A 21,804-nucleotide genomic window follows, 5' to 3' on the forward strand; every position below is an offset into this window, starting at 1 on the left:
TCTCTTCCACTTCATCCATGTCTGTGTATTGGCTGGTTTTCAGTAGGAAGTGGGTAATCTCTTGTCATTGTCCTCCTTGGCTCGAGGAGGAATAAGTTGCATGTTCATATATGTGAGGAGAAGGTGGTTTCAGACCTCAATCTCCTTCCCTAACACTCAGCCAGATGCTTATCTGGGTTTGTTCCCCCTCTTGAAGCTATTAGTGTCTGACAAGAAATACAAGATTCATATGGCAGAAAGCAAGCCGAAGAGGGGTGGGATCTGATCTAGCAGGAAGTGAGGAGGAAATTCCTTTAATCTTGTCCTTGTTTCCACTCTGCTTATGAACTTTGTATTAAACAGTTGCTGACTTTTGAAATCCTAAACCTAACCTAAGCATCCCAGGAATGTGATCGTTCTCCTGAATGGAAAGTACTTATCACTCCTAGCAGCTTCAACCAGCTTTGTCAGCATCCTTCATCTCCAGTAAAGCAGTGCTATCTGCCTGACCATAGCTAGGGCTGTGATATAACATATGGGGAACTGGTACTTTGTGTTCCTATCCCCAGTGAGAGGGGTCTGGTTGCAGGGACTGTGTCATGGGCTGATGGAAGAAGCATGCTCATTGCCAGACTGGGGTGAGATGTGCTGGAGAATGGGGAATGAGAGCAGGATCGCAATGCTGCTGTTGGCATTTATGATCTCTGGTACCAACTATACCTGACTCCTTGCCTTGGCTTTTGATTGAATAAAAACTAAATGAGGATAAATCAGTACATTAAATATTGATTTCACCAAGGCAGAGGGGGTCGAAAAGAATTCTGAAGATGCCAACTGGACTTCTGAGCTCCTGCCTGATAGGAAAAGCAGGCGATACCCAGTAAACCTGGTATGTTGTGAGGAGAAAATGAGAAGCTCTTGGTTATCAACTTATGGGTGAAGAACAGTTAAGAAATCACTTTTCCATGCTGCTGGCTCTGGTTCTTTGCTTTGTTTCAATGGAAACATCCTAGAAAGTGCACTCAGAGCTCCTGACCACTCCTCATCTGCACTGTGGTGTGGTTGTTGTGTGGGGCAGGAGCTGCCTGACCCACGCTTGCAGCTGGGCACCCTAACATGGAGACTTCCTCCCCCCTCCATTGACATGGCACCTTTGTGGCTGGGGAGCCTCCTCAGTGAAACTTGCCACTGAAGTATTCCAGCTTTCATGTGTGATAGGAAGAGACTGTGAAGATCAGGAATGGAGATAGCAGGTAACAGAAGTGGACTCCCCAGCATGATGGTGTCTGTTTCAACAGCCGGGACTGTGTGTGCTCTTACCACAGAAAGGCCATGATTTTGCCCAGAGAAGCTGTGGCTGCCCCATCCCTGGCAGTGTTCAAGGCCAGGTTGGACACAAGGGCTTGGAGCAAGCTGCTCTAGTGGAAGGGGTCCCTGCCCGTGGCAGGGGTTGGAGCTGGGTGAGCTTTAAGGTCTCTTCCAATACAAACCATTCCATGATTCTGTAACTGTGCCTGGAAAAGTGGTTTCCCCTCCAAGTGCATTAATCCCGCAGACTGTGTGCACAGGCAGACACTTGGAAAGCCAACTGTGGAAGGGACGGAATGGTAAATCCAACTAGTGCCTTCATGAATCCACCTGGTTTGAGAGGGAAGGCGCCTCATTCACGCGGGCTGAGGCGAGGGGCAAAATGGCGGCGGCGCCCTGAGGCGAGGCGAGGCGAGGCGAGGCGAGCGCCCCCCTGCGGCGCGCAGCCGACGGGCCCGGGGCGGTGCGGAGGGCGGGACGGTAGGGGGCGCTGCTCGGCCGGCGAGCGGGAGGAGCGGAGCGGAGCGGGCAGTGACAAGCGCGGGGCTGAGGCGGCGGCGCCCGCCCGCCCGGGAGAGCGCAGCCCCGAGGGCGCGGCGTGGGACGGGTTCGGCGGCGCGGGAGGAGACGCGGCCCCGCGGCGGTTGCGCAGGGCCGGCCCGGGACGCCGGCGCTGCGCGGTTGGATGTGGGAGTAGCGCGGCGCCGGCTCAGGAATGCAGCAGCCGGGCGGCGGGGACGGGAGCTTCTTGCTGCTCCCGCTGCTCCTGCTGCTGCGTGCGGGCAGCCGGGCGGAGCTGGCGGACACCACGCAAGGTAAGGCTGTGCGGGGCCGCGTCCCGGTTTTTGTCCCGCGGGAGGTTCCCTTCGCCCGCGGCGGGACGGGGAAGTACCGGGGGGGGGGAGTGTCTGGGTGTGAGGGGGACCGGGGCCGCCCGTGTGGGGTCCGGCGGGGCCGGCCCTGCCCTGCCGCGGCTCTGGTGGTGAGGGGCTGCCCGGGGCTCCATCGCCCCCACCCCACGCCCCGCGTTAACAAACTCAGAGTTTTATCGTCGATCTGTGTTTAATTGCTTCGTAAAAAGCCGTTCCAAGCGTTTGGCAGAGTTCTTTGGCTGAGTGTAACCGTTCCCGCTTTTGATACGTGATTGATGGCTCCCGAGGTGGTGTTATCAATGATGACTTGTCCTTCAGCTCAAGCTTCGGGGGGTGTTTTGCCATCTCAACCCCCTTGTAGTCTTCCAACAAGTTTTTATAGATGTGTTCTTTTAAACAATAACCTTAAAAGACTCTTTGATTTACTTTTAACGAGTAATATTTATTTCGCAATCCTTCTGTTTTATTAGCGGTTTGATTTCAGCCTTTTGCAGATGATTTATGTTTAAAGCGTAAGCATAGCACATGCATAAAGGGACCGAGATGGAGTTAGGCAAGAAGGAGTGATTCCTGAGGCCAAGTCAGTAAAAAGTGAGCAGTGCTTTTGGACGCCTGCATGAGAACTTCAGTGAGAGGTGGATGTTCATGAACTCCAGCTCCTTGAAGGTACTTTATGGCAGGGAGTTAAATCACAAGCTGCTTGTGAAAAGTCCTGGTTGGTAATATGGCTGTATTTAGTATTTAAAGAAGGGGGGAAAAGTGAACGCAAAAGAGAGAAAGCTGTTTGAGTTTAAATACGTAACGGTCCAGAGCTGAAAGAGCTGTGGTTATAAAACCTCTCCTCCAAATTGCAAAGGATAACTGCTGTTCAAAAGTCAGTCGTAGCTAATTACAATGCTCCTGTCCCACGCCTGTGCCTGAGTTTCCCTCTGTGTTTCAGTGCATCCCTAATGATGCCGTTACCTGGCACTGTGTGTAAGTGAGTGGATCCCCCTAAATGACTTCCAGATATCCCAGTGCGACTCAGTTGCACACAGGCGTCTCCTGGTGCAGATTCAATGGCTGGATGATGTTCTAGCTTAGGGTAGGAATTCTCCATGACATCTCAATGGGAAGACTTCCAAATGTTGTTTTCTAGTGTCTCTAGGGAGTGCTGTATGTGCTTAAGAAATAGCTGGAGTTTTAAAAGGGGAGGGGGAAGACAGGCTGTCTTTCTTCCTGTTTCTCAGATAATTTCAAAACTTTAGGGTCATAATATGAATTTTCGTATGTTTCTAAGAGCCTGGAGGGGAAAACAACCCCACAAACATAAAGCAGCTGGGTCCAGAACTGGCCATTTTTGCTGGGAAGTATCTTTCATGGTACGAATTCACCTCTGTGTAGGACTCTTAATATAGTCATTATGCATGATTACTTTTCACAGTGAAATATGTTCTGTATTTTAAATAGTATCTTTGGCACAATGTTGATTCATGGGCAGATCAAGTGATTTACTGACTTTTTTAATAGTTAGACATGTTTTCCCCTTGTTAAAGATCTGGGTTTTGTAGAAGAATAAGGGAACTTGAACATGAAATACTCTAAGAAACGAAACAAATAAGTGAAATACGTATTATAAATAGTTTTATAAAGCTCTTTGAGGTCACTGTAGTGTTTGGGTGAATAGATTTTGCTCCATCAGAAACCCAACCAACCCCACACAACCCTTCAGTCTCTACCCTTTTACCCTCATGTTTTCCAGAACGGTGGAATATGGACCACTAAATGAGCAAAAGACCTTTTATTCAGGCATGTCAAGTAAGGGCTGCAAAGAAACTCCATCTCTGGTAGTACCACAACTTCTCCTACCAGCACAGATATTATGATTCTTCTGAAATAACACGAAGATGCTGGTGTTAGGTGAAGAATGCTTCTACAGGTGTGGTGATTGTGGTTTTACATGCTTTATGGTGAATGAGAAGCGTTCTAAAATTGTGGGAGTCCAAGATCTGATGGTGTAACACAATGAAAGGATTTCAGAGTAATTTGGGCTCTCAGCTCCCTGAAGTCCAGCAGGATGAGAGCCTGATTGTGCTGTGCTTGATCCAAACACCTGTGGAGATGTGACTCCCACTCCAGAGACTCCCCAGTTTGACACTGATCCAGTAAATGCATACAGATGTGCACAAATGGCCTCATGCATGTGGCTGATGCAGCTCAGTAGGACAAGTCAGATGTGTGTCTGCGTGGAGGCCGGGAACATGAGCAGCTATTGTGACATCTCTTTTGGGGGGATTATTACCAGCTCATCCATTTAGTTGAGATATTGTCAAGTGACCAGAACTGTTTTGCTGTGTTGCCTTCCTAAAGCTCTTTTCTTATTTTGCAATTCCTCTTCACTTTTCCCCCTGTCTCCTGCTGCTTCCTTTTTGTCAATGACCTTTCCTTGTAGAGCAAAACAAAACAAAAAGCACATTTGCCTTTGTACGTTCATGCTGTCTTTAATGCCTGCTCTTCCCGAGGGTGCTCCAGGGCTGGCCTGAGTGCTCTGAATAAAATCACGGAGCTAATGTCAATTTAAGTAACAGGAACTCTCCAACTTGGATATTTTTCACTATGTTTTATATTATTCTGTGATTCTATGATTACCAGTTCAGCTTTATTCTTACATTATTCCGTATCTTGTAACTTCTTGTAACTGAGGAGTCACGTTGGAAGAAGCGTGAAGTGAAAAGCATTTTAAAAGCATATAATAAACCCCAAATCTCCAGATTATGTTTCAGATTAAAGAGGCTAGTGTTGATTTCCTTGGAAGTTACTTCTTGTGAGATAAAGTTCCACAGCTCTTGATTAGTCCCTGTAATACCCCTGTGGTTATTGTTTCATCCCTGGGTCAACAGGCTGCTATTTCACCACTTATGAGTTTACAAACAAATCAAATGCTTTTGTTGCTTAAGCCTCTAAGAGGATGAGAGTAGGTGTTACTGTTTGGCTCACCAGGACTGTAGATCTTGCATTTCTTGACAAAAGTTGCTTGAGGTATCAGCAAATTATCTTCAAGAAATCATTCTTTGTTTCTATAATTAAAAGTCTACTGAAAATGCTCTGTTGATTATGTACACACAGGAACTTTAAGCTAAAGCATTGCAAATGAGATCTGGGCAGGGGAGTGTTTTAAAGCTTGTGGATGGATTTTAAATACAGATACCTAAATGAAGGCAAAGGGAGGGGGGGGGGGAAGCTTCCCCGAGGCGTGACACTAGATACCACTCTTAGGAAACACATGTAGAAATGCAGCAGTCTTCTGAGACTCCAAAAAGCACCTCAGAGCTAAAAACTCATTCTAAAAGGCTCTTAACTAAAAGCAGCTGCTTTCCACAGAGTGATTGTCTTCCAGAAATATCTAGAAAGTTGACTAATACAAAATAAAACCTGTAAACCTTTTCTTCCCCAAGCCCTGGCAGAATCCTCAGGCATCCTCAATTGCAAGTTTTGCCTTCGTGTGATTGTGCAGGTTTTTCCCGTTTTTTATCTTTAACAATTTTTAGTGATCTGGTAGACTATGAGCTGCAGTCATGGGTTTCATCTACTGTTTCAGTGTGATGTTCTCCTCCTGCTATAGGTACCCTGTGCAGATATGCTGGTATTTCGCTGGCGAAGTTGCTCCCTCAGCCCAAATAAGCAAGGCAGCCTCTATCAGACCTTTGGCACTCAGACCTTTTCCAGCTGGAAAGTCTCACACCAGCCTCGTGTAGGTAGAGGTGTGATAGTGATAATGCATCCTGCATTTTGACAGCGACTCCTATGCATTGGAACACTTAACTGAATAGCAAATGAAGTTATTTTATTGTTAAGATGCTATCTTTGATCCAAGTTTCTGCTTTTAAAAATTAGCAAACTAGGGGTGTTGTATTATAATTCTCTCTTGAACTTGAAAGCAAAGGGAAGGTTTATGTGAAATCTGAATCTGGTTATATGGGAGGGAACAGTTTCTAGTGATAAGGGTAGTGCAGCACTGGGGGCTCTGGAACCAGCTCCCTAAAGCAGAGCTCAAAAATTCTGGGTTGATTTGGGCTGAACTTGAATATTTAAGTGATCTTGTAGAGCTCTCTCCATCCTGGTTTCTTTTTCATTCTAATCATGGAGATGTTGAAAGTCAACGAATCTAGTAATTTATAAATGAAACAAGAGTGAAATGAGTAAATGAGAGCAATTGTCTGTGGTTCTTCTGAATTAACAAGAAGATGCTGGTGTTAGGTGAAGGATGCTTCTGTAGGTGTGGTGATTGTGGTTTTACATGCTTTATGGTGAATGAGAAGAATTCTAAAATTCCTGAAATTTTACATTTGGTGTAAAATTTCATTTAGTCCTGGGCTGCAGAAAATGTTATATTTTTTTTTCTGTCTATTTACAAGCAGAATCACTGTCCCCCCTTGGCAGGAGTGGGCATATGAGAGGCTTGGTCCTGTTCAATATCTTTTAATGCAGGTAAAATGACAGGATGCATAGAAAGGCTGTGACCTTTGTGAGGGTGAAAAAATTGAATAATTTCAGCTTAAATAGATACCACTAATGTGATAAGTAATAACAAAGCTCTAAATATTACTGTTTTTAATAGTAAAGTTTTTACAGGCCCTCTTGGTGATGTAAATAATATAAAATAAAAACTTTCATACTTTTGGAATCTAATGCTATGTGATATTGAAAATGGTGCTCTGCCAAAGTCAGACAGCTTGGGAAAAGGAGTAGCTTTAGAAAGGAACCCTTTAGTGAGGGAAAGCAATAATGCAGGCTTCTCAGCATACTCCATGCCAGCAACCCGTCGTGAGGAAGATTGCTTTCCAGGATCTCCTCCTGAAGTGGAGACATTGGAGTGCCACTGTTTCCAAGTAAAACCACAGAGCAGTATAGGGAAAGAAATGGCTAGTGGCTTGTGAAAAGAATCCCATGCTGCTTATTGCTGGGATGGACAGAGATTTGGAGGATGATTAGTTTGATTCCTGAAAAAGTAATGCAGAATGGTCACCAACAGGAACAGAAAGCCACATTGTTCCCATGGAGAAGAAGCCAACTGGAATTATTGCACTTTCACCTTGTAGCTTTTTACAACAGCAGGTAGGGACAGGACAAGGGGGACTGGGTTTTAAGATGAAAGAGAGGAGGTTTAGATTAGATATTAGGCAGAAGTTCTTCCCTGTGAGGGTGCTGAGGCGCTGGCACAGGGAGCCCAGAGAAGCTGTGGCTGCCCCATCCCTGGCAGCGTTCAAGGCCAGGTTGGACACAGGGGCTTGGAGCAAGCTGCTCCAGTGGAAGGGGTCCCTGCCTGTGGCAGGGGTTGGAGCTGGGTGAGCTTTAAGGTCCCTTCAACACAAACCACTCTGTGATTCTCTGACATTAATTGTGGGGCCAGCACTGTGTTTCAGCAGTGCTGTGTACAATAATTAACATTACCTTTTTCTAATGTATTTCAACAAGTCATTAGCTGGAGTTCATGCTGAAGGCATGAAATGGGTTCTGAAGCAGAAGAAAGCCAAGGTCACGTCTGCTTTGTTAGTTGTACTGAGTTCCACTGGGTAATTGTACTTGATAGCCTCTTTTAACAAAATCCCTTTAGAGAGCTGCACAGAGGCTCTGGTTGTGTTTGATCAGTGAGGAGCTGCATGCACCTTCACAGGACATAGAACAACAACAAAAACTTGTGGCCTGCAGGAAGAAGTATCCTCTGCTGCTGACGTTGGCAAGGTCTGGGCAGTGTGTCCCTGTCAGCTGGGTTGGGACAATTCCATGCCAGTTCTGTAGTTCTGTTCCAGGCATGATTTAACCCACCCAGGCCTTTGTGTTGTGTTGGAAGGAGGGAGCCTGGCCACATTCGTGGTGTTTTGGGAATGATGAAGAGAAAGGAGATCTGTCTGGCCTTGGTGTCAGGGAAAGTTTTAAGAACAATAATTGAGGCAAGCCACTGCATGTGGAGGCAGAGCACACTCCTCCTCAGGAGCTGGAGCAGGAGTGCTGGTAACTTTGTGCAGATGTTGTGTGTGTTTTATAACTGCTGCTGATGCCCTGTTCTGCGTTGTGTTGTACAAAGACATGCTTTCACTCAGCAACAGATACTTGGGATGAGGCTTATGTTAAGACTCAGCCATCCCAGTATGCAATTGTAAAGCTTCATGACTAGATGAGTTCTTGAGAAAACAGTTAGTGGAGGCCCTGGTGGAAGCCTGCGTTTTATTAAAAGGGTTTCTTTCAAACTGGTCAGGTCATATGTCGAAACTGATACTTCACGATGGCTTCCTGTGACCTTCTGCTCCTTTCCTCCAAGGGGTGTCGGTTGTGCCTACTCCTGTCCGGTTCCCAGATGCTCTGCTCTGTCTGCAGCAGAGGCCTGAACATCTGCTCCATGCAGATCTGGGAAAGAGACAGGGTGGTGAGGCTCTGTGTCGGGAGAACAGCAGCAGGCCATGGGAAATGGGAAGATCAGAGATAAGTAAGGGAAAATGTTCGCCAGCTTTATAACCTTGTCGCACATTCCCTCCAGAGACTGGAAATATATGAGGGTATTTTCTTACCCTTAGAACTTGAGATGATCTCTGGAAGGATATGTGCTTCCAGATTCACAGCATGAGCATTCCTCTGTAGGGGTGGCTGTTTTGTCCTCTGAAGCACAGTCCCTCCTGAAGATGCTAATCCAAAGTTTTAAAGACCTGACAGTGTAAATACAGTGTGCTGCTTGAGAGTGTCCAAGTTGTTGCTGCTCAATATAGAACATACTGGCTACTCATTCAGAGAACCTCTGTGCTTCAGTGCTGAGATTGCATGCTGGAGAAGGAGGGATTTTATGATCTGTGTGGCCTTACTCTCAAAACTCACAGGACTTCTGGCTCTTGTCATGTTTACTTGGGAGAGCTGAGCACTTCCCAAAAGCTCCTCAGAAAGGGCACAGGGCACAGATCAGACCAAAGGCTTCAGAAGCCTGGTCAGGAGCAATGAAGCTGCTTGGGATGATGCAGTGAGTGAGGAATTTTACTAGAGCCCTTTTCAGATCGTGTCTGGTACTTCATCTCTTTTTGTTGGGCTAACACCACTTTGAAAAGAACCTGTCTTTGCACTTCAGTTTCCTAACCACATCCAAGTGAAAGGTGGGAATGGCATTAGTAGGGAAAAGTGCTGTTTTTCATTAGCCCAGCTGACAAACTTTTGAGTGCAGAATGTGGGCTTTGGCCTGAGAGCAAGAGTGGATCCTAATAAGGCCTAATTACAGCACCACCACCTTCCCTTGTTTCTTGGAATTGTTACAACTATGAAACTACCGTTATTTGAAAGATAATGGCAATGCTTCTGGCAGTATATGGATTACTTTGTGCTAGGGAGAGGCTGCAGGTCAGTATTTTGTTTCCATCTAAGCATTCCTTTAGCACTATAGAAATGTTATTGTGACACTTGTTTGTGGTAAAGATTTTTCAATTAAAGTGAGTTTTCCACCATCTTCCAGAGAAGTTTTGTCTGATTTTGAACAGAATGTGCATATCTGATGATAAGGTTGTTCTTCCATGAAGGCTTTGCTTTAAAAGCAGAGGTGTAAAGGTGGTGACAGATCTATAAGGATTTTTGGATAACAGAAATGCCAGGATGGAATTGCAGAGTATGGTGCCAAGGCCTGGCTAACAGATACCCTAAGAAATTTGAAGCACCTATAGTAAGGACATAGGAGTCTTGATGTTCTCCTAGGAGAGTCTTCTTGTGAACACCTCATTCTTTCTTAGACTTGATACCAGCCTTTGTTGCACAGTATTGTGCACTGGGTGCGTTTGGATAATACAAAACAGCTTCCAGAGGCATTTTGTGGCAAATATGACTCTGTTCTGGAACTGCTGATCATTGAAGTCCTTGAGATAGTTAGACATCTGGAGAAGAACAGGAAGGATTAGTCCAGACTCAGTGTACCCTGTGAGGTCAGGCTGGTCTCCTCTACATCTGCATCTACCCCTTTGAATAGCTGTTGAATATGTGATTTGGGGAGGGGTTTTGTTTCCTTGCTGTTGAATTCCATTTCATTAGCTCTGTCCTCAAAGCTGTGTGATTGTATACACGGGGTGGTCTCCAGGAGAAGCCAGAAGCTTGGCCAAATAAATAAAAAAAAAAAGAGCAGTGAACTAAGATTAGATCCAATTCTGATCAAGTGAGGTTCTCTTTGCAAAACTGCTACCTCATCCTTCTCCCCACAGAGGGTATCACGGGTATTTACTCTGAGGGTGCTGAGGCGCTGGCACAGGGTGCCCAGAGAAGCTGTGGCTGCCCCATCCCTGGCAGTGCTCAAGGCCAGGTTGGACACAGGGGCTTGGAGCAAGCTGCTCCAGTGGAAGGGGTCCCTGCCCGTAGCAGGGGTTGGAACTGGATGAGCTTTAATGCCCTTTCCAACCCAAACCAGTCTGGGATTCTGTGATTATACAGTGAATATCACTCTCATCTGTGACACCGTTAGAGAGTTATTGTATGTCTGAGTGCTGTGGAGTCTATGCTGTATTTACAACGGCTTTTGCCTCTCCCAGTTTTTCCTGTAAGAGGTCAGTTATCATGGTTGAACATCTCTTCTCCAAAATTAACTTGGCTTCAACTAAAAGGAAGTATTGTGGTAATTGTTTTGTTTACTCTGAAACATTTGATGTGCTGTATAAATAACAAACATTCTGTATGGTTTAGGCTTTCATTTTATTTTGTAAGTTAATTATCCATCCCATGCGTTTTCATTTTTCTTTTTGAAATACATTATCTCTCTGTGAATTTACTGAAAATTCGGAGCATGATGGATACATCTCTTGCTCCAGAACACCACAGTGAGCTCTGCTCACCTACAATCACAAGAGGTCATTTAATTCCCAGTTGATTGTCAGGGAAATGGATTTATGGCATTAGATGCTTTCAAAGGCTGCAGAACAGCACTAGGTGGGTCTTTGCTTCTGACCATTGACTTGCTCTTCTGTTGTCTTGAATCATTTTCTCTTCTTGTATTTAAAGCTCTTCTCTAAATGAAAAAAACCCATATGGTTCATTTGTGGGATTTGTGGGCCATTTGCTTTTCTATGAAGAGCAGAAGCACAGAGCAGCACCCCTGTGAGCTGGGTACCTGTGGGGTGCTAGTTACCTCACAGCAGAGAAGCTGCAGCAAGAGGGAAGTGAGCAATTAGAAGTGAGAATGTGGTAATTCACAGGTTACTTTCAGCCAGGGATAACATCTGAAATTCCAAGTGGGTTTTTCCTTTGTCCAGGCCCTGTCTGGGCATTCGCTGTGTTTTCCTGCTTCTAGACAGGAGAGCTGTGTTTGCAGCATGTCAGAAGTCCTCCCTGAAGCTCTAGGTGGTGCAGAGCTGGCCTCCTCTTAGCTGATGGATGCTCATGAGGCTTCGTTGACTTCGTTTTAATATCTGGGGTAACTTAGTAATATTGTCAATGCCCTTTATAGCTCTGAATGGTCCCGAGTTGTGGTTTGAGAGCACAGTTATTCTGCCCTATGTTGCATCCAATAGTTATGGTTACCTTGGGAACACCAAGGGGCTGGTGGCATCTCTGAGATGGGAACACTTCATGTTCAGGAAGGATGTTTTTGAACTGAGGGCCTCTTACTTTTGCACTCACTTTTCTTGGCAGCCTGTCAGAGCCTGAGTCTGGCAACCTTTGTAAGTGAGATGCAACAAGCCTCGCTTATTTTAGCTATTGGTCTGTCACTGTGGTTTTAATTTACTGTAATTTAATAACTGACACAATGCTGGAATAAATAAATGGGCTGTGAACATCCTCATAGACTTTGGAAGTCCAGCTCAGGGCAAGATTTGGCTTTTAATTAACACTGTCCATGAGATTTATTGTTAAAATTGTATCCTTTTAAATAAGTGAATCTGAAGTTGATTAAGAGATGACTAATTGAAACCTCGTGTGGGGTAACAGGATGCATTCTAGTGAGTACAGTAGTGAGTACAGCACCTTCCCCAGCAGAGCAACTGGGGGACGATCACCATGATAGACTCCATTTCTCCTAAGTTATGGGTCGTTCTACTGCTGAGACATAAGCTGGATGTTGTCATTATCTCTCTATTTTTCCTCTGCACAGTATGTTGCTCTATGTTGCAAACCACATATTCTTCACAACATTAAGAACAGTAGTTTACACGTGTATAAACCAGGTTTTTAGTACAGCCAAGAGCTTTAGGAAGGCCTTTGGACGCCCAGCTAGAAAGAACTGTTGAAAGGGGTTTGCTTCTTTCAGTCATTAAGTATATTCTCCAATAAGAGGCCCAGGCAAGGGAGGAAGCTACAAAGGCATCCTTTGACTATAGAGGAATCTTAGTCATTGCCAAAATCCTAATTCATCAGGGATGAAAAGATGTTCTCCTGATTTTTCTTCCATTATATAGGGAGAGATATGTGATTTGCCTTTTTTCCTATGAGAATCTGTTTGTAGGATGTGATTTATGTTCTCACATTCTGTTTTTGTGATTTATATATACATTTTTTTAACAAACCTTCCTTTCAGTCCTGGCAAGTTATTTCTTAGGATGGTTGTGTAGTAAACTGTGAGCAGTAATAAAAGATTCACAAAACTTCACAATATCTTATGTACACTGCCTTCACAGGGAAGAACTTCTGCATAGTGAAGGTTCCAATAGTTCTGGGGAAGATATTTGCTTTGCCTTGTGAATTTAAGAACTTGATAGTTGGCATTGGGGAAGGGGAGAAAGGTCTTCTCGGCATCAACAGCAGCTAAGGTTAATTCTCAGTGAACTTAATGAAGGAGAGACTAAACGCAAACTCACTGCTTTTCTTGCCATAAGGTTCTTGACTGGGTGGTCTAATCTCCTGGTGAGTGCCACAGGTGGAAGCACCTCCTTTAAATGTGGGAACTTTACAAGGTTTTTGGGGAACCTGAATCCCTGAGGTTGCTCTGTTGTCATTCATGGGGCCTGCTGAGTTCTGTCATTTGAAGCCATTCTGAAGGCTCTGCAGTTGGAGCTCTTGAGCACTGGGTGAGTTTTTTGGCCTGTGTTACGTTTATCATGAGGGACCTGTGATGGAATGGTCCCATCCAGCTTTAAAAACCCAAGAGCAGTCCCCTATTTCAGGAAGATTTTGACTGAATGCAGCACAAATGTCTTACTCAGAGTATTCTTCCTGTGGTGCCAGTAACTGACTGAGGCTGTTGCCTCGGGCGTTGCAGATCATGGAGCAAGGGTCATCAGGGAGAGCAGTGCTATTGCTGCCTCTGGCTTTGGAACGTATCAGTGTGAAGGGTTCTGCACAGTTTTGTACATCAGGTGTATTTTATCTGTCAGCTCTACAGAAATCCCCTCCCCAAAGCCTGTACTTGTCGGATGTTCTGTTACACTGTTCCCCTTGCCAGTTATTGTCTCCTGGGATTATCAAGGGTAACTTCACATGGACTAATTGTAATAACTGAAAAAGCCTAGGGGCAAGAATTCTGTCTCGACGTTGCAAGTAGGGGATTAGGTGTGTATATTCAGTGTAATTTGCTGAGAGGTGTCTATGTACCTATCTGTCAGAAGAACTGTAAAATCATTTGAAGTGCTGCAAAGGACAGATATGTGGTGATATGGAGGCTCAGCTTACTTCTGCTTTTGTTGCATTATCCCATTGAAGCTAATTTCACACTCTTTTCCTCCCCTTGCGTGTATGAGCTGGTGTCAAGATCCTTCAGAAGGCACTTAGTTCTTGAAAGATTATTGTGCTAATTCAGCTTTAATTTCATGAGGTATCAAGGCTTGCTATAATCCTTCTATTTGTTACTGTAGTTTTACTGTATTTTACTGACAACAGAGCTGGTTGGTGGTTACAGTGAAGATGACTGAGGTTCAGGAGGGAAATACTAGATTTTGATCTCTACTTGCTTTGCTGTCTTCAAGAACCTGCAAGTGGTTCTGATCCTCTGGGGTTCAGTCATTCAGTAATGCTCATTAAAATAGTCAATCTGAGCAGCAGAGCCTGACAGCTTTTCTGCCAGAGTCCTCTAAAGAATACATGTAATGCATCTTTGAGGGAATTTAGTGGGCAGTTGCTTTTGGTTGGCTAAAATATTTCCTGTGTAAAAGAATGCCTGCTATGCGGGACTTGCGATGGGAGGAACTGTGCTGTCAGAAATACCAGCCTGGGTTCATGGCATCTTCTCCTTACAAAGTTATTTTTCCTAACAATCAATGTTCTTGTTACTAACTGCACTAGGTTTGTGTTTGTTCCACAGTGTCCCTGCATTCTAAGCTGGTTGCTCAGAGCTGTAGTATATCAAGCAATCTGAAGTATAGTAGGCATCTGTAGTATATCAGGCATCAGAATAATCTGTAGTGTATCAGGCATCTGAAGCTATTCATCAATTTTATTTAAATAAGGGGTAAAGAGGGAATTATTTTCAAAAACTATTTATCTGTCTTAATTTTGGCCTGTGTGACTTCACTCTCTAAGCTTTTCTTGGGGCTTCAGGGTAAAATAAAGCTGCTTTCAGTGTGAAAACTGATGGTTTGAGGAGAAAGTCCATCCCTGGAGTGTGATGTTATGACCCCAAAGGATGCATCTTTAAGCAGCCTGAACTCATTCCTGTTAATGATGGTACTTGTTACTTGCAGACATAGCCAGTAAATTAAAAAGTTACTCTGATATATTTTCCTTATTTTTAAAATCAAGTAAGTATTTTTCCATTAAAAAGTAACATTGTTGCTTCTTTTCCAGGCATGTATCATGTAGCAGTGAGCAAGGGGAGTGCTTTCACACAGAGCAGTTTCAGTGCTGAGTGTCTTAAGTATCTTACCCTGGAGAGGCATGCAGTTCTTACTGACTTCATTGGGACTTAAATACGTGTGGTGCTTTAAAGAAATCATAGAATCATAGAATGGTTTGGGTTGGAAAGGACCTTAGGATCATCCAGTTCCAACCCCCTGCCATGAGCAGGAACTCCTCACACTAAACCAGGTTGCTCCAAGCCCTGTCCAACCTGGCCTTGAACACTGCCAGGAATGAAGCGTTTACCACTTCTCTGGGCAACCTGTTCCAGCTCTTCACCACTCTCGCAGTAAAGAGCTTCTTCCTTATATCTAACCTGAACTTGCCCTGTTGACATTAAACCCATCACCCCTTGTCCTACCCATGGGCAAGGTGTTTTGTTTTGCCTCGTTGCTCCATTATTCTGGTACAACTGTTTCCTGTCAGCTTGGGGGGTGTTGGTGGTACTACTGAGGTGGTTATTTTCTGTGGGCTTTTGCCACAAGTAAGGAAAACTAATTGATGAATGGAGAAAGTCTGGAGTGCTGCCAGTACCCCTTTTCCCATAGATGTTCAGTGTCCACTGCAGGACGTGTGAAATGGAATACTTTGGATTTTGGCTTTAAGCAGAATATAGTGTTGCTTTTGCTTCCTGCCCCAAATGCCATGGGAGAAAGGATAGTTTTGATCTGCATATCCATACTGTGATGTGTAGCTGGCTCGGCTTTCAGGGATGAAAGGCAACTGTCATTTCAAGCACTTGCCATATGAGAAAACAGTGTCTGTTCCTGCATGGCTGTTTGAGGGAAGGGAGGAAGCAAGTGCTTTGCATACAGGAAAATACCAGCTCAGGGGGGGTATTCGGTTTCACTAAACAAAATATTATCCAAGCTCCTTTGCATGACTTTCACACCATAATGGGGTTAAAATGAACAGCCAAATGCAAATGGTTGCACTTCTTATTCCATATATATATTCTCATGCCCTCTACCAACCTTCACCGTAATATCCTGTCTTTTATTCTAGGAAATTAAAAGGCATCTCATTTGCCTAGTAATAAATACTATAGAATCCACTCAAATCAATGAAAAGCTACTGTTCATTTCTGCTAGGAATATTTCTCCAACTGAATGTATGGCTTGGAATAATCAGTTTCGTTTCCCAACTTTAAGTCCATTTATATGTCAGGAAGGCATTTACAGTATTTGATGAAAGCTGTTGATACTTGAGATAATATTTGTTCTTGAAGCCTATATTTAGTGATTGCAGTTCAAGGAGATTAATAGGAATTCTCTGAGCATGAATGTACATTTCACATTTTGGAGGAACATCGAGATACACAAAAGGAAATGTTTAATGCTGTGCATTTAAATTTGCTCTCTTCATTGGGAAACAACTCTCGTGTTTATTCTCCTGTGTGGCTTCTTTGGCTTTCATTAGTTTTCTCCTTGCTTTTTAGAGTTCTGAAATGAGCGATTTCTGTGTATGTAGAAAAAGGATTTTCTAATCTTCAGGATTTTTGTGTTTTGCCTGAATCTATCAAACATTTGTTCTGATGAAGTGAGAAGTAAGACAGCTCAAAGTGTCTTTTTCCTGCTGCACAAGGGTTGAGCCCTGCTGAAGTTCTGCAGAATTCACTAGTTTGAGCCAAGCTAGGAAAGAGTTTGGATGTTTTATGTTCATTCATCTTTGATGTTTGGGATTTGGGACTTCAATGGTTTGTTTTGGATATAAGCCCAGGTGAAATGTGCTGGAAGAGGGGTGCACCTGGCAGGCGAGGCTCTGGCCTGCACCAACAGGTTCTGTCCTGGGCCAGTTTTAACCTGAGGTTTCCATCTCCCTTGTATCTAGATAGCGGTTCTGTCTGCAAACATGTACAGAATGGTCACCCCTGGTGAGCACTGGCACTGAAGATGTGAAAATTCAGTGTTAGTGCTGCTTTCCAGGGTGGGTTCTTCTGCTATATTTTGTTGTGTGTTTTGTCATGATAAGCTTGCCCTGTTTGTTGAGATTTGGAGGTGAAATGGCATGCACTGAACTTTGTGGTTTGTATTGTCTTTGGTAGAAGGCTTATTCAGAGTTGCTGAGAGCATTTGGAAGCATCACCCCAGAGTGCAGCTGTGTTTCCACTCATGTTGCTCTGTGAGGAGCAGAGCATGCTTTTGGGGCATTGCTATAGAATCAATTTCTATTGGCAGTTCAAAGTCCTGGGGTTTCATTTGGGTTTTAGTGTACTCTTGTGTGAGCCAACATCTGCTTAGATGTTTTGTATTAACATCCCTTTAATTCTGGACTATGCTTTGCTTAATTGAAACTTTGAAGTCACAGGAAGATATTTTGACCAAACCTGGTCTTCCTTACACTAATGTCATGTGGAATAAATGCACGCTGTGAGTGATGCTGGTAATACATTGTTGGAGGCTTTGTGATTTGAAAGTTTCCAGTTCCTTTGGTTCACCAAGACTCCAAATTTCATGACTTCCCAAGCATGCTGCAATGCTCATCTGAGCTGCTTAATGAAGACGAGATGGAAGGAAGGGCAGCTGTCAGAACCTGTGAATTTATTATGGTGCTCACTGCTAGGTAAGTGTTCCATGGCATACTTTGTATGCATTTTTCTCCAAATAATGTATTTAAATGCATTTTCTGTACATGTGCCAAAAGCACGGGGCAGTTCCAGCTTGCAGTGAGCACCCTGATCTGCTGTTAGAGATGTGGTTCGGTTCAGTTCGTACGTGTGTGCGTGATGAACAGCAGAGAAACAGAACACGCCATGAAGCTGTGCAGCTCTTCAGTTGGTTTGTGTTTCTAAGCAGATGCTTATTCTTTAATCTAGGCAGTGATTGGTATATTATCCACAGTGTGACCGATTTACCAAGAGATGCAATCAATTTGTTTCCAAGCAGAGACATGGCTTGCCTAATACAACACAGGCACACTAATGACAATGCAGTTTCCAGGGCTTTTTCTTATTTTCCAGTTTTTAATGACTAGGTTTTTGTTGTTTTGTTGTGTTGTGTTTTTTTAAACCTCCAACAATAAATAAATCCATCTGTGCCAATTTTTTCAGAGGAAAAGGTCCAGGGGAGCAGAATTACAGATGTTCACGTGCCCAAACCTCATAACGGTATTAGTGACAGAGCTGCAGTGCTGTTTGGCATGGCAGCTAAAATGATTGGCCTATTTTTCATTCAAAATCTTTGCTTATATTAGAAGCTTTATATCTCACATAAAATGAGCTTTATGTGAATGGGAACTGGGCTTGTAATGATTTAGTTTAGAAAAGTAATGTCAACACCCCAAAGGATTTCTGGCCTTTGATTTTTCCCAGTGTCCAATGGAAGCCTTTCCTAGAGGCTGGAGAATGTCTCCCTCTGACTTCTGTTGCAGCACATAAAGAGAAGTGTCTTGACAGCTTCCAAACCAATAATATCTTACTTATGTTTCAATATATGAATAACAGCACAGGCTTTCTAGAGATGATCTTTTTGTAATGTCTTTACTTGGGGAACATACTGCAGCCAGATGAAAGTAAATCCTTCAGCATTTTGAAGAACAGGAATGTATTCCCTTAAGAAACGTGTGTTACAGCAGGGATGTGCAGTAATGTTAATTCCCTGAGCCAGGGTTGTATTCTTTTAATTAAGAGGTGCAGTTAGCAGAGCACATGATACTTTTCCTCTTCATGCTGTTTCTTTCCTCTTTTCTAATCTCCCTGCTCCAGTGTGGCTTTTTTTCCATGGTCCTTGGGAGTCTTGTGTTTTTCAAAGTGATCCCCTGCTGATTGCTCTGAGGTCTGTCTAAGCAGTTTCTTCAATTCTGATTTAAAAAAAGTTGCTGTCTTTGCTTACTTAAATAATTCAGTTGCTGTCCATGGGCTTAGTTCCTTTGCTGAGAGAATAGACCAAAAAGCTGCAAGTGCTTTTTGGTCTATCTGCAGCCTCATGTGACTGGGGTGCATCTTTGAGTTCATCCCTCCAGGCTGGGGACTGTGGAAACCAGTCTTTGCATCCCCTAATGCAAGGAGAGACTGGTGGAGGAGCCATCCTGCACAAACTGGTGCTGGAAATGCTCTGCTTCTGTTGAAAAAGCTGTTCCACACAGTGCTGATGCAGATGTCTCTGCTCTCCGTTCCCAGCAGGCAGGTCCTATGGCAAACTCTGGTGCTTTATCAGCTCCAGCATGAAGTGAAAACTCCTGCTAATCTTACAGAGGCGATTGCTGTGGTGAGGAAAAATGCCTCAAGCTGTTACCTCTTCCACACGCCTGGTTTGTTTCCCCCTTCCCTATCTCCTCCCTGTGCCTCACAGCATATGCACCACTGTCTGTGCTTGCTCTTTTTCTTCTATTGACAGTGAATGTTATTAATTTATGCTTGTCTTGTCTTGAGGAAAATAGTGACTTGCCTTTTAATATAATATCTGCTGGTTCCTAGATTACTGTGTGGTGGCAGAAATTAAAGCATTCAGACTGGGGACATCTGTGTTTGTTCAAGAAACAACAGGAGATGCAGTGGATGGAAAATAGGCAAAGCTTGTTTGTGGCAGAGGAAACTGGCAAGATACCTTGAAGAAAGTGTTAAATAAGCTCTGCCTAAGGCCCCAGTCCAGCAAAGCACTTAAACATATATTGTAACTGTAAACAGTTGAGACATCCAGTTGATCTAAATGGGACTAGTTTTGTGTTTAAAGTCCGATACTCGCTTGAGTGCCTTTCTGGACCAGGGCCTAAGTGAGTGAGAGTTCGACTTGTTTTTCAGTTACCAGAGTGAGACTTGAAAGTGAGACCTGACCAGTGGTTAGTGGTGGCCTGGGGCATCTGGGATTGCAGAGAGACTGCTCAAAGCTGTATCCCTGCTGCTACTTTTCCTGCCACTTGCACACAGGCTGCTTTTGCCTTGCTTATTTTTCTGCTCACAAGTCAAATGGCTTGTCCAGAATGTGAATGTAAAAGATGCATGTAGTTCATTGCATGCCAGGGCAGTGGTGTAACTGGTCACATTTTTCAGGGCTCTTAACCTGACTTGTGTGGTAGAAGAGGAAGAAGGGAAGCAGCAATGAAAGGAGTGATGTGGAGGTGTGTGTCTACTTCTCTGGTATTCAGTACCTGTAAAATTCTTAGTTTTATGTAAGTACATCTCAAACTATAACTGAGGTTTTAAAATCTATTGCTCCTATGTAGATAATCTTTTATCTTTTTGTGACTCTTCAGTCCAGCCTAGAAACATTTTTTCAGGAAACAGGATTTTTTCCAAGCTATTATTCCCATATGACTTCCATTACTGGAGGATCTTGCTTAGTGGGCTTGATCCCACAAACTGGTTCTCTTGCAAGTTGTCTTTCCTGCAGAAGGCTGACTGCTGGCTTGAGAGGGGAGAATGCTGCTCTACTTCAGGTTGGCCATTGGCTTAGCCTGCACCAATGTGTCTCCTTCCCAGCCTGTGTGAAGTAGGATAATAATGTTTACCCACCTGTGGAATACAAGTTGAGATCTTTGAATGAAAGGCCTTACTGTGCAAAACTACAAGGTAGCACTATTGGGGGGAGGGGGAGAAGTGTTCTGGACCTGCAACTTTAGACTTACACTGAATGTAGTGAAGGTTTCATTAATAAATAGGTGAGGTGTCGCTGGTTTGTACGTCATATTGCTTTAAAAATGAATAATATTAGGGAATAAGGCTGCAGTTGTCACTATCTTAGTATTGTCAGAAACATGAAGGGCAACTTTCTAACTCCTTAGGTGTGGAAATTCTGCTTCTGTTTTCCTGATTATTGAACTGTTCTGCTTCTGGCTATCCTGCTGCCTACCTGCTGTTCCTCTCCTGGCTTTGTGTCCATGTCATTTCTGACTCTGAATAGCAGTCGTGCTTTTAAGGAGGTGGCAGAAGGCTGCACTAGCAGGGTGATGAAGAGGAATAAAAATGAGAATCAAATCTGCTAAAGAATAATACTTGAAGGATAATATTGGTTTTCGTGTATTGAACCTACAGGGCTTGGACAGGATTTATGCCTCAGTCCAGGCTGTGTTAGAATGCCTGGTAAGGAGCACGCTCCTTTCTCTAGTACTTCTATAGTGTAGATCTCGGTGGTGGTGTCAGTGGTAAATCTCCATTGACTTCAGTGGGGACGGGAGTTTGCTTCTCTCTTCAGTATATCCCAGGCTGGTTTGGGTTGGAAGGGTCCTTAAAGCTCCTCCAGCTCCAAGCCCTGCCACGGGCAGGGACCCCTTCCACTGGAGCAGCTTGCTCCAAGCCCCTGTGTCCAGCCTGGCCTTGAACACTGCCAAGGGTGGGGCAGCCACAGCTTCTCTGGGCACCCTGTGCCAGCGCCTCAGTACCCTCACAAGGAAAGGACTCCTTGCTTTTCACAGGGGAGAACATATACTGGAGTGTGTGAGGAGGAGCAGTAGCTGGAGCAAAGATCAGACTAGAAGTCACACAAGAAGTTAAAAACAAAGCGCAGGCTCTCCTGGGTCCCCAGCAGACACTTTTATGTTAAGCTGCCAAAAACACTTCTCAAGAAGAAAATGAAAGAATATAGAATAATATAGAAAATGGTAAAATAAGCAGCTCTTCTGTTACCCTTGAGTCATCAGCCGTGTGTGTGTGTGTGATCGGGGGGTGTGCACACAGCCTAGTCACTAAAGACCCTTATAATTGTTCCTACATCAGCCTTAGGCCAGGAAATACACCTGACAAAGCTGTAATTTGTAGAGCTGTGTAAAACACCTTTTCATAAGGTTTTGTTTCATATTCCTTTGGCTCAGGCTGCGGACAAATTTTCCTGGCGTTTTACGTGCACAAACTATATCATTGTTTTGGAAAATGCAAGTCTGACCACTGTAAATGGGTTTATATTTCCAACAGGGCAGTTATTTAATTTCCTGTTGGAAGTCTGCAAATGTTGGCACT

At 44.1% G+C, this 21,804-nt stretch overlaps 1 protein-coding gene across 2 annotated transcripts in view; it reads left to right on the plus strand.

Annotated features, from left to right (window-relative positions):
- The first annotated feature begins 1,855 nt into the window (after window positions 1-1,855).
- ROR1 (receptor tyrosine kinase like orphan receptor 1) overlaps window positions 1,856-21,804 on the plus strand; it is a 176,354-nt gene continuing 156,405 nt past the window's right edge. For both annotated transcript variants that reach the window (XM_061353466.1, XM_061353468.1), the window contains exon 1: window positions 1,856-2,102. In XM_061353466.1, the coding sequence (XP_061209450.1) occupies window positions 2,003-2,102 (100 nt within the window). In that variant the 5' untranslated portion in view covers window positions 1,856-2,002. The remainder of the gene's footprint in view (window positions 2,103-21,804) is intronic.

This window comes from Neopsephotus bourkii, unplaced genomic scaffold, assembly GCF_033783945.1.
Source record: "Neopsephotus bourkii isolate Nb327-2 ecotype Australia unplaced genomic scaffold, CSIRO-AGI_Nbou_v1 NB_673, whole genome shotgun sequence".
NCBI classification, from domain to species: domain Eukaryota; kingdom Metazoa; phylum Chordata; class Aves; order Psittaciformes; family Psittacidae; genus Neopsephotus; species Neopsephotus bourkii.